We start from the raw sequence: 13,058 nt of genomic DNA on the forward strand, positions 1-13,058 counted from the left end.
GGACCCAGCGAGACCAACTCTGACCAGGGAGGCATTGAGACTGCTGGGACAGCGCCTTGGAGTGCACAAAACCAAACTCCACTCCCTGAAAGAGAATATGGCCAACGCACTCCACCCAGTGTACACATTCGCACCTTCAACTCTCCTCAACCTGTTCCTGCTCCTGAACCAGTCCAGTTCCGTTCTGAACCCCATCTGCCACAAACTACGAACATCTACTTTTCCCACTGAACGCTCCGGAGTGGCTTACGTCATCATCCTCCTGTCCAGCAGAGCCTGAGAGTGGGGAACTGCGTTTTGGGACTCTGGCGCCCCTGAGTGTCATGACTTCGCCCTCTTTGCCACAGCTATGAAGAGAGTGTTTCGACCGGGCTGTTTTGGGACCTGCTGCCTCCCGTGAACTCTTCCTGATCTGCCAGGGCAACTGTTCCTTCTCAATCAAGTTTCAGACCCTAGCAGCCTTGGGCGCTTGGGAGCATACTGCCCTCCTGGAAGCTTTCTGGAATGGACTGTCAGAGCAGATCCTTGATCAACTAACCATGCCCTCATCGGCCTGGCTATCCGAGTGGACACCCGACATGGCATGCTAGCAGATGGGACCAGGATCCTGTCTCCTCGATCCAGTTGTCCGCCCCCAAGTAAAGACCCCGAACCTGAACCCGAACCCATGCAGGTGGGAAGAACCCGTCTTTCCCGACAAGAGAGAAACAGGTGGAAACGAGGGGCGGCCTGTAGCATAGTGGTTAAGGTAAATGACAGGGACCCGCAAGGTCGGTGGTTCTAATCCCGGTATAGCCACAATAAGATCAGCACAGCCGTTGGGCCCTTGAGCAAGGCCCTCACCCTGCATTGCTCCAGGGGAGGATTGTTTCCGGCTTAGTCTAATCAACTGTACGTAGCTCTGGATAAGAGCATCTGCCAAATGCCAATAATAATAATAATAATAATAATAATAATAAAAATGTCAGAACGCCTGTGCCTGCACTGTGCGGGACCTGGTCATCATGTCAACACCTGTCCATTAAAAGACAACGTCCGTCAAGTGAAGGAAGGGGTCCTGACGGGCACCACTATGGATCCAAACCTCTCATTCCACTCTACTTACTTTCCTCTCCTGGGAGGGGGTTCGCCACCAGGTGCGAGTTTTGATCGACTCCGGGTCCGACACCAACCTTTTCTTCCCTACCTTGGTCCGTCGGCTGGGAGTTCCTACTTTCACACTCTCCCTGGTCCTGCATACCAACACGAACAGTTGACACAGTAACTTCTCCCGTCCGACTGCAGATCTCTGGCACCACCAGGAGGAGATTGCGTTCTATGTGATGAAGTCCCCCCTGGTTCCTGTGGTTTTGGGCAGACCTAGCTTCTCCAATGCAATCCCCCAAGTGGATGGGTCCAGGGAATCATCACTGGCTGAAGCCCCAACTGCCACCAGTCCTGTCTCCTGTCTGCTTCCAGTCAGCCCGCTTCCTCACCTGCTGTTCCTGAGACCCCTCCTGACCTGTCCTTGGTCTCTCCCGTCTACCACGACATGGGACAAGAGTTCAGCAAGTCCAAGGTCTGCTCCTTGCCTCCTCACCGGTCATACAACTGTGCTATTGATCTGCTTCCCAGCACCACTCCCCCTAGAGGGCATCTGTTCTCCCTGTCTGCTCCTGAGACACAAGCCATGAACAAGTATATCAAACATGCCTGACCCCAAGAGATAGTTCACCCTTGAGGTGGATGGCTACGACACCGGAGTCAGGAGGGTACTGTCCAAGAGGGCTCCTGACAACAAGGTCCATCCCTGTGCCTTCTTCTCTCGCCGTCTCTCCCCTACCAAAAGAAACTACAGCATTGGTGACCATGAACCCCTGGCAGTCAAGTTGGTGTTCGAAGAATGGCACCACCTGCTGGAGGGAGCGGCCATCCTGTTTGTTGTCTGGACTGACCACTGCAACTTGGAGGACTTAAGGTTGCCAAGAGACTCAACCCCTGCCAGGCCCGGTGGTATCTGTTCTTTAACCGCATTCAATTCACCTTCAACTACCGGCCTGGCTCCAAGAACATTAAGCCTGACGCTCTCTCCTGAATCTACTCACCACCCCAAGTTGACAAAGAGCCTGGTGCCATCCTGCCTCCCAGTGCCCTGGTTGGCTGCACGCAACTCACCATCATCAGCAAGGTGGAGGAAGCCCTGAGGGGCTGTCCGGTCCCAGACAATACTTCTGCCGGCCGGTTCTTCTTTCCTGAAGCAGTTCGACTACATGTCCTGGAGTGGGCTCATGTTTCCCATCTCACCTGTCACCCTGGGGTCAGCTGTACACTGGCTCTCCTGGGCAGCTACTTCTGGTGGCCATCTGTTAAACCTGAATTTATTGCCACCTGTCCAGAGTGTGCCCAGGGGAAGTCCAGCAACCAGCGACCCCAGGGACTCCTCCAGCCTCTGTCTGTTCCCCGTCGCCCCTGGTCCCACATCGCCTTGGACTTTATTACCGGTTTACCAGTCGCCAGAGGGTAGTTCGGTTCAGTGGTTCTGACAATTGTGGACCGCTTTTCCAAATGTGTTTACTTTGTCGCCCTACCCAAACTACCCACGTCCAAGGAGACCACAGAACTCCTGTTCCTGCACGTTTTTCGCCTGCACGGCCTACTCCTTGAAGTGACTTCTGACCAGGGCCCTCAGTTTTCCAGTCAGTTCTGGAAGGCTTTCTGCATGCTCATCGGCGCCAAAGCTCTACTCTCGTCAGGCTTCCATCCCCCGGACTAACAGGGAGATAGAGCGCTTGAACCAGGAGTTAAAGAAGACCCTGCGCTGCATGATGGAGAAATCACCTTCCTCCTCAGTCGATTCTCTTCTGTGGGTGAATATGCCCACAACTCGCTGCCCGTCTCCTCTACCAGCCTATCCCCCTTTGCCTGCTGCCTGGGCTATCAGCCACCCTTGTTTCCCAGGGAAGAAAGGGATGTAGAAGCGTCGGCCACTCAACTCCTGGTTCAACGCACTCAACGGGCCTGAAAAAACCACTCTGCTTCACCACATGACTGAAATTAAGAAGTTTGCCCAGTCGCCCTGCACCCCACTACTCTGTCAGCCAGAAGGTCTGGCTGTCATCTAAAGACATTCCCCTCCATTCCGCCGACCACAAGCTTGCCCCTAGATTAATTGGCCCTTTCACTATCGCCTATGTCCTGACCCCGCTGCCATCAGACTTTGTCTCCCACCTCCCCTACGCCGCATCCATCCAGTCTTTCATGTCTCTGGGGTTAAGCCTTATGTTACATTCAGGCTTAATTTAACAGCCTGAAGATAATAAAGACTTTAATGTTAACTTCTGTAGTCTCGCTCTTGGGTTCAGTGTTCTGATTCCTGACAGAGACAATCAGAGGAGGGTTTTCACTCTGCTTGGGAAGATGGGTAGGGTCTTTGCTGTCATAAACTCTGTGTGAAGCTCCGCTATTGGGCGTCAGAACAGACATGAGACATTGACCTGGAAGTACATACATGGCTGGAGAAGGACCGGGATCCAGAGTTACAGTCTGGCTAGTGTGTAGGATCTGATGATCTTTTGAACAGTGGAGATTCGTAGATACAGTACATGTTGGTACTCTTCCTTCTCCACATTTGCCCTTGAACAATATTCATATGCAATGCACATATTTCAAACAATCTGGAAGTGCAGGTTTTGTGATTGCCGGTTATACTAAAAGCTAAGACAGTAATTAACAGTGTAGTGTTAATTAAAATGTTTTCGTTTTTTTTCTAAACTGAATTTATCATTTAATCTCGCAAAACACAATGTGAAGAAGCTGTGTGGTACTTGTCATTCGATTAATCAGATCGATGGCATGCTTGAAACAGCGTAATTGTTTCAAAATTAATGAAAACAAGTTGAGACCAATGATCATTTTAAAGGCGGGCTTTCGACCACACCAATTTTCAGTACACTGACTGCAGCGGGGCACAACTCCAGTCCTGGAGGGCCGTTCTGCGTGCTGGTTTTTGTTCCAATGAATTACTTTCATTGTAGTTTTCTGACGGCTCTATATATTGGTATAGAGCTCACTCCTGTACTGGATCACAGTCAAATCTTTAGGGTACACCTGCAGTCTGTGACTGTAGCTGCTGAAAGTATGATCGAGCTAATTAAATAATTATGAGCAGGGGTTGCCTCAAAATCCTGAAATGGTTCAGCCCTTGCTGTGCACACCTGACCTACTGCTACTGCTTTCGAGTACATTATAGGACAGCCTCTTTAGCTGCTTGATAGGCTTGGTGTCCAAGGTGTTGAATTTGAATCAGAATTTGAGCCAGCAGAGTGAAGTGAGAAGGGGCTGCACCTTGAGCGGTTGTAGATCAGGTTAGCGCGAGCATTCTAGAGCTGATGGCAGAGGCAGTACACTAAGAATAGCTTTGGAGCCGTTGCTAAAACACTGGTTTTCAGAGAAGTGACACACTTATATAATTATGTCTATGACCACACCAGTGCAGAATGTTACCGGAAGCCCCACAAGTTTGAACATAAGTCAGAGCTGGTCTAAGTCAGAGCTGGGCAATTCCATTCCTGCAGGGCCGCTAGGTTTTCATTGTCACAAATTACACTAGTAAAATTAGCTAATTCGCTGAATGCTCTAGAATAGACCACCGTAAGATGTTTCGTGTTGCAATTCAGGAACAGCTGTCAGTCATGAACTTATAAAGCAATGTAGCTAAAATATTAATTACTAAATGATTGGGCTTATTAAATAATTAAGAGCAGAACTTGGCATGAATTCCAGAAACAGATACAGCCCTCCTTGCCCACCCTAAGTCTTGTCCAATGCACGTGGAGGGGTTTCAGATGGGAGGATTGATTTAATAGGCCTTGGAAGTCTGACATAAACCAGAGCAAAATCTTTGCCCATACATGGATTCCTAGATCAAAGCAAACTTTCTCTTGGGAAATAATGAATGGAGGTTTTACATAACTGTTTCTGTCACAGTCTTAGATTTAAGATGGCATTGAATACTTTTAAATGCCAGCTTAAATAGATGTTTTATTCTGACACATTTCTCTCTTAAGTGGCACTGGGTCCACTGAATTCCGATGCCACTTTCCAACCAAAATAATTATTTTGCAAAAAGTTAACACTGTTGCTCATGTTGTATACATCACAACAGCTGGTTCCATGAGAAGGGTCTCCAGGATAGTCAAATCTATCATTAGCCAGCAAAGAAATTTAAAGCAACCACTCGAATAACTCAAAATTACAAATGAAAACATCAACTATAACAACAAGAAATATATTTACAGCAATATATATAAATGTACAAAGTAGACAAATGTATAATGTCTTACATTAATGGGTAATAGCAATTGGTATTACATTACAGGTGTGAATGGAAAATACAGCCAGATGCAGCCCTGTGTGTGATGTTGTTATTGTACGATGGGTTTTGTAGACTATACAAACTGGATGAAAATCATTCTTTTTTCTTTTTTTCCAAATGTCCAAATGTCAGATAAAGGATTGAGAAAAACTCCCAAAGACAGTCAGATTTTTATATCCATCCATCCATCCATCAATCATCACCCGCTTATCCGGAGTCGGGTCGCGGGGGCAGTAGGCAAAGCCGGGTATTCCAGGCGTCCCTCTCCCCAGCAACGCATTCTAGCTCCTCCTGGGGGATCCCGAGGCGTTCCCTGGCCAGGAGAGATATATAATCTCTCCAGCGGGCTCTGGGTCTCCACCCAGTTAGACGAGCCCGGAAAACCTCCAAAGGGAGGCGCCCGGGAGGCATCCTGATCAGATGCCCGAACCACCTCAATGGGCTCCTTTCGACGCGAAGGAGCAGCGGCTCTACTCCGAGCTCCCTCCGGATGTCCGAGCTCTTCACCCTATCTCTAAGGCTGAGCCCGGCCACCCTACGGAGGAAGCTCATTTCGGCCGCTTGTATACGCGATCTCGTTCTTTCGGTCACTACCCAAAGCTTGTGATCATAGGTGAGGGTTGGGACGTAGATCGACCAGTAAATCGAGAGCTTCGCCTTCCGGCTCAGCTCCCTCTTCACCACAACGGTCCGGTGCAACACCCGCATTACTGCTGACGCTGCACTGATCCGCCTGTCGATCTCACGCTCCCTTCTACCCTCACTCGTGAACAAGACCCCGAGATACTTGAACTCCTTCACTTGGGGCAAAGACTCATTCCCAACCCGGAGGGAGCAATCCACCGTTTTCCGGCAGAGAACCATGGCCTCGGACTTGGAGGTGCTGACTCTCATCCCGGCCGCTTCACACTCGGCTGCAAACCGCTCCAGTGCGTGCTGAAGGTCACGGTCCGATGAAGCCAGCAGAACCACATCATCCGCAAAAAGCAGAGATGCGATTCTGAGGTCACCAAACCGGACACTCTCCTCACCTCGGCTGCGCCTTGAGATCCTGTCCATGAATACCACAAACAGGACCGGTGACAAGGGGCAACCTTGGCGGAGTCCAACACCCACCGGAAACGTGCTTGACTTTGTGCCGAGAATGCGGACACAGCTCTCACTTTGGTTATACAGGGACCTGATGGCTCGTAACAACGGCCCCGGTACCCCATACTCCCGCAGTACACCCCACAGGGTTCCCCGGGGGACACGGTCGAAAGCCTTCTCCAAGTCCACAAAGCACATGTGGACTGGATGGGCAAACTCCCATGACCCCGCCAGCAACCCTGCCAAGGTAAAGAGCTGGTCCACCGTTCCACGGCCAGGACGGAAGCCACATTGCTCCTCCTGAATCCGAGGTTCGACCGTCAGTCGGAGCCTCCTTTCCAGTACCCTAGAGTAAGCTTTCCCAGGGAGGCTGAGGAGTGTGATACCCCGGTAATTGGAGCACACCCTCCGGTCCCCCTTCTATTTTATTTATTTTTATATCCAGAAGTCATTAAAAAATGACAAACAAACAAGCCATCCATATTCCCAAAAAGCAACACTGAGGCCTATAAGCATCCTCAGGTCAATCAGGTGTCTGCAGACTGCTTTTGCCAGCTGCACATGAATGGTAGTCTTCCAACAAGCTTGGCTAGCAATCTGGAGAAAATAAAAAACTGACATTGAGTTTAAAAAAAGTCATATAATAATAATGAATAATATTCCCAAAGAGGCCTTCAAAGGATCATATAACATAGAAAGGATTATATTGTCCTGTGAAAATATTGAAAATATTGTCCAGTGGCTCGTGGTTGTTGAAAAACCTCTCATCATTCAATTTATAGTATCTCTCTTGGAAGATTGATGTCCCACTTATTGCCCTCTTGTCCTAGAACCTATGTTCTTGTTCATCAGGATAGTCTGAATATGGAATCAAAATTAAAAAAAATTGTTGGACACATACGGGTGCATCTTTAATTGGTGACTGAAAGAGGACAGCACCAGTGGTGGCTGCTGAGCTGAAACAGAAGAGAGGTGAAGAAACTTACCTTTAAATCGGTACAGATACTGCAGCTTAACCTAGAACGTGCTTATTCACATTTATTTACAATAATCAATGGGCTTCAGAGATTTGAGCATTGCGATGTTTTATATAAACCGTCAATTAAGGACAGGTTAACAGATTCATACACATTTTGCCAGAAATGTGTAGCAAATCTAACACATAGTCCTAATCTAAATCCCATTTAGACTGCATTATAGGACTATTGTTGAGAAAAACCCATTGACTACTGCCAAAATCAATTAGGCTATTTAAACGTTGACATTTCACTGAAACGGATGTGATTGACGCCGACTCCTCTCCATTAGCCAAATTCACTGAGCATCTTGTGCTGGACAACGTTGCGGTTCCACATCGCGCAATCTCGCTGAGTTTATCACCGTGTAATGCATTTTTGCAATCTAAATTGTCAAATAAAATACGATAGTGTGTCAGATGAACTTTCGTAAAATACAACAAGTGCCTGGTGCTGTACACATTATCACTTCGAATAAGTATTGTTGCATAATCAATAGTAATAATCAGCGCATCGCAGTGGAATCGGAAGCAGTAACCAGTAGCACGCTTGGAGATTCAAGATGGCGACCCCCATGCATAGGATAATTGCTCGTAGACAGGCGTAAGTTTTCTTTTTAGTTTGAATGGCTGGATTATTCAATTCATGAGCAACTATGAATTTACTTTGATAGTTTGTAATTGTTGACGCTGTAGTGTTAAACAAGGACAAGATTAGCTACAAATTGGTGGAAGGACACCGCACAACGAGCTGTCGTTGTTAGCTAGCTAACCAGTACGGTAACTTAGCAGGAACTAGGTGATAGTTTACACTTTGTATTATACTTTTATTTCACAAAGTCTATTGCCTTGTTGCTAAACTTAGCTACTTTCTTGAAGCTAGTGTGGAGGAAGTCACAGAACTAACTCGGAATATATTTGAGGATTATGAGACGAGTTAGCCGGTTAGCCATTTAGCTATAGCTAATATCCTATAATGTGTAAGTGGCCAAGACCAGTCACTTTAACGATTTAAGTTACATTAAGTTACCGGTGCTTTTTTTTTTTCTAAAAACAGGGAGGCGAATAAACAACATGTTCGCTGTCAAAAGTGCTTGGAATTCGGACACTGGACATACGAATGTTCTGGGAAAAGAAAGTACCTACACCGACCCTCAAGAACAACACAGATGAAGCAGAAGATGAAAGAAAACGAGACCACATTGGCAGTCGTGCCAGGGTGAGTGAAATTAATTTAACTGTTGTTCGGGTTGTTACCTGGGCAGCAGCGCCAAAAAGTTGTAAGTTGTTGGTGGATTTGTAGCTATTTACCTGGATGTCAAATTGAAATGTGATGATTTCTGAGTTATTTGCTCTAATCCACTCCAAATGAAATGTTTGAGGTCTTAAGAACATTTTAAAATGTCAAAACCAGTTGGATATGCTACTTGTAACTTGAGGAGAAACCTGGCTTTCCCTCTGTAGCCAGGTTCCTCCTGAGATTTCTTCCCATTGGGGACTTTCTCACCACTGATTGAGGGTTTTTGTTTTTACCTCGTGCTTGCTATTTTGGGAGTTCAGGCCCTATATATTTAATGAAGTACTGCAAAACTATGTACTCATGCTTTGGTTCACAGGCCTGGAAAGGAAGGCTCCAGTGAGAAAAAAGTGAAGAAGAAAAGGTATTGTTTGATTCTTTTTTCTCCCCCCCCCCTCTCTGTTCCACATTGCACATAGTGCACTCTAATCTCACTAATCACACTACTAGACAAATCAACTGTAAGTCGCTTTGGATAAAGCATCAGCTAAATCACTAATTATTATTTTATTACATTTATATTTTCTTTTTGCCTCAGTTTTATTTCGCTATCCGTGTAAAGATGACCATAATGTAAGCAGTTATTTAAACTTCATTTTCATCCTTGATCTTGTTTATGTATGCACTTTCATGTAATCTCAGAGTAATTAACAAAGGTTGCTTTGGACATTCTTAAATTTTAATCTATAAGATCATCATCGAGTGAATATGATTTCTCAGGTCAAAGGACTCCAGTAGCTCCAGCAGCAGCAGCAGCAGTGACAGCAGCGACTCGGACAGCACCTCCTCAGACTCCTCCTCGGACAGCGAGGACTCCTCGGACTCCTCCTCAGACAGCAGCAGCTCCAGCAGCAGCTCCAGCTCCTCGTCCTCCTCTAGCGGCTCCGACTCTGACTCCAGCAGCAGCAGCTCCGACCAGGGCCCACCAAAGAAGAAGAAAAAGAAGAAGTAGACAACTTGAATTTTGAATTTGCGCCTCCTCCCAGAACTGGGGGCTCGAGCTGTCCGGCGATGTCTGTGGCCATTCGTTCTCTCCCTGTAGCGTAGGGCCCCCTGTGAAGGGCCGTGTGCCTTTTGGCAGCATTCAGTTTTAAATCGATGCGTTGGTTTTCTTGCCTCAAGCACATGGTTGTTTTGTTTTATTTTTTATGATTACCATAGCGTTCCTTTCTTCTTACACACCTGATCTAATTTATATCTATATAGCAAGCATCTCTATATGATGGTTTGTACAAAGTGTACATACTTGTTAAATTTGCATACAAACCTGGTATTTTTTAGCATTGCATGAGCTATTGGGAATGCAGTCATTTGATGAACTGAAACTATTTGCTAGGACAGAGGGAGTAATTAACAATTGTTTTGGGTACGGATTGAATTTTTAAATTCTCTGTCAACTATGATAAAATAGTCTTTGAGAATATATTTTACGAATGTCGTACTTTGCTGATGATATGTTTGTTGGCTTTCTAAATAAACAATATTAGAAGGAATGGCCAATGGAAAGAGTTTCTGTCCTTTGGAGTGAAAATGCACAAGTGGCTTCTTTTCTATATGTTGTGCACTGTGTTGTCAAATAATTTACATTTAATTCAAGGAAATTTTAAATTGAATTTGTCATTTTTCTCAATTAGCCGGTATATACAATTTCAATTTCTTGTATAGGTTGGTTAGCATACATGCTGTTGCAACACCTAAGTTATATTTTTCTGCTTTAATAACCTGACTAATCCAACCTCAACCCATTTATTTTATTTTGCTCTGCCTGGTTTTTTTTTTGTGGAAGTCTGTTTTTCTTAAAACAATTTTTTCAATAAAACTCAATTATCTGAATGTCTGTGACTTTGAAATTAAAATACCACTTTTTCAGCAATGTTTAGTTTGTAAAAAGAAGAAAAGCCCATTCTAACTAATAGTGAAGTTAAGGGCTGGATTCAGTCAAATGCACTTGGACTGTTTTAGGATACTGTTCCCTCAAACCCCTTTTTGCTTTAATGCTCAATCGAAATGAGGTATGCAACTTGTAGTCTTTGAAAAAAGATACTTGGTGCCAGAGCAAGTCAGAATAAAGCAACTTGTGGTCTGAAGGTCTGTTTCTTACCAATGTTATCTTCAGGAAGCATTGGTGTTGTGTGGCTAACTGTCACATGTAACATAAAAAAGGTTAACCCACATCCGCATACCATCAAATACCTGCCGAGTTTTGTGTTGTATGGAATGCTGAACGGTTAATTCTATTGTTGGTGCTTTGATTCTGAACAACATATGAATGCTTGACATAAAATGTGTAAAAATTTGTCTTGAAAATATTAGGTGACACTGGGTGAGAGCAATATCTTTCTTTATTCATACATATGTATTTCATAGCTTTATTCATAAAATGGTATGAATGAAGTGTGATGATATTTGTGTGATTTTGTTAATATGTGTAATGTAATTAAGGTAGTTTCTCCATGCTGTCCACCAGGTGAGGCGAGTTAACTGTGTGATCGATTGCATTAATTGATCAATTAAGTGCAGAGTAACAACGAAAGCCGCTCTGCGGCTCTCCAGGACCCGGGTTGCCGACCCCTGCACTAGAGGATAGGAATGTAATTTGATTAAAATACTCCTATGAAGGTATGCCAGTGTGGAGAGGGAAAAAAAACATTTAATATGCATCACTTGGTATGAATAATATACAGTAATAATAATAATAATAATAATAATAATAATAATAATAGTTATAATATTCAGTATATGCCTGGTCCATGCAGCCTGTTACAGCTTTACATTGCTGCATATTTAAGTAATATTGGTGTTTAAATGTGAGTAACTGCAGTAAAATGAGCCACACTAGGGGTACTGTGATGTGAGACAAATCCCCCAAAGTCTGGGGGTGTGTCTTGTGAGTGATCTAATGCTCAGAAATAACTTCTGAGGGATCACCATCTTGTGTATTTCAGGCTCCATTTGGAGGCGGTGATTCAAGCCAACTCCACCTCTGACTTAAGATATAATACTGTGTGAAACCAATCAGATTAGGTGACACTGGGTGAGAGCAATATCTTTCTTTATTCATACATATGTATTTCATAGCTTTATTCATAAAATGGTATGAATGAAGTGTGATGATATTTGTGTGATTTTGTTAATATGTGTAATGTAATTAAGGTAGTTTCTCCATGCTGTCCACACACAGATTTATGTTGAATAATTTTGTTGAAATACTTTAAAATACACATTTGTTATTGACAGTAATTACTATGAATACATGTACTTTCCCTAAATGCAGCTTTGTTGGACTTTCCATAGGTATACCTTCCCATACAACACAGTTTCGCTGAATGCTGAGACAGTATTCTGAAACTGTCAAACCATTCGCAACAGAAACAAGTGCAGTCAGGTTGCGCATTTTACCTATAGAACAGTTGTGGTTTTGTAGGTTTTGGGTCTTTTATGGATCCTGTTACAGATTCTTTAGTTTTTTTGTTTTTTTAAAACTATGCACCTCTGGTTTTTTTTGGTTTTTTTAAGGGAGGAAATACAAGTTCAATCCACTGTTTTGTTTTGTGCACAAATATAATGTGTATTATTTTCCAATTACATTTGAGCTGTGAACGTAAATTGGTGTTTTGGACGAGTAAACACCAGGTGTCATTGGCTGCTTTTCATAAAAAGCACTTTGGCAGCATCCTGTCTTTTCTTTGGGCAGGTGCCAGCTCTGGTCTGAAGCATTACACTGCAGAACACAAAGTAAATGGTAAAAACATTACGCAAACTATGATTTATTCATTGCTGTTATTTCACAAATTCATGGTTTAATTGAATTGGTTAATTAATGCATTCAATAACCTTTTTGGATCATGGCTTTGCTGACACAAAATCCAGCATAACCCCTGGCTAAAAAGGACATTCCTTGACTTTCACATCTATATATCAAATATAGAAGGAGGAGAAACCTCCTGCATGATGTAGCTTTAATTGGCAGTCACTCTACAGTAACACGCTGAATTTATGTGCATGTGAAATTCAAATCACCATCAAGGCAACTATGAGTCACAAACTGCCACTAGAGCAGGGGTCGGCGACTCAGACCCAAGAAACCAGGTGAGGTGAGTTAACCGTGTAATCAACGGCTTTCATTGATTAATTAATGCCAAGCAACAACGAAAGCCAGCACACCCTGCGGCTCTCCAGGACCAGGGTTGCCGACCCCTGCACTAGAGGATAGTAATGTAACTTGATTAAAATACTCCTATGAAGATATGCCAGTGTGGAGATGGGGGAAAAAAAAACATTTAATATGCATCACTTAGTATGAA

The 13,058-nt window shown here is 44.3% G+C and overlaps 1 protein-coding gene across 2 annotated transcripts; it reads left to right on the forward strand.

The window, feature by feature from the left end:
- Positions 1–7,736: 7,736 nt before the first annotated feature.
- Positions 7,737–10,587, forward strand: zcchc10 (zinc finger, CCHC domain containing 10). 2 transcript variants are annotated; one of them, XM_061249982.1, is made up of 4 exons: positions 7,737–8,061; positions 8,515–8,676; positions 9,074–9,118; positions 9,475–10,587. In XM_061249982.1, the coding sequence occupies exons 1-4, from the start codon at positions 8,021–8,023 to the stop codon at positions 9,704–9,706; spliced, it is 480 nt and encodes a 159-aa protein (XP_061105966.1). In that variant the 5' UTR covers positions 7,737–8,020; the 3' UTR covers positions 9,707–10,587. The 2 variants fall into 2 exon arrangements, with proteins under 2 accessions (XP_061105966.1, XP_061105967.1); XM_061249983.1 differs by lacking the exon at positions 7,737–8,061 and adding an exon at positions 8,105–8,256.
- The last annotated feature ends 2,471 nt before the right edge of the window (positions 10,588–13,058 follow it).

The sequence above is a fragment of the Conger conger genome, chromosome 7 (assembly GCF_963514075.1).
Source record: "Conger conger chromosome 7, fConCon1.1, whole genome shotgun sequence".
NCBI classification, from domain to species: domain Eukaryota; kingdom Metazoa; phylum Chordata; class Actinopteri; order Anguilliformes; family Congridae; genus Conger; species Conger conger.

What these genes read in the sequence shown, in the direction of transcription:
- zcchc10 (XM_061249982.1), top strand. Translation starts at nt 8,021, where the DNA reads ATGGCGACCCCCATGCATAGGATAATTGCTCGTAGACAGGC. An exon ending in ATAATTGCTCGTAGACAGGC is followed by an intron (nt 8,062 to 8,514) that starts GTAAGTTTTCTT and finishes TTCTAAAAACAG; the next exon opens with GGAGGCGAATAAACAACATG. An exon ending in ACATTGGCAGTCGTGCCAGG is followed by an intron (nt 8,677 to 9,073) that starts GTGAGTGAAATT and finishes TTTGGTTCACAG; the next exon opens with GCCTGGAAAGGAAGGCTCCA.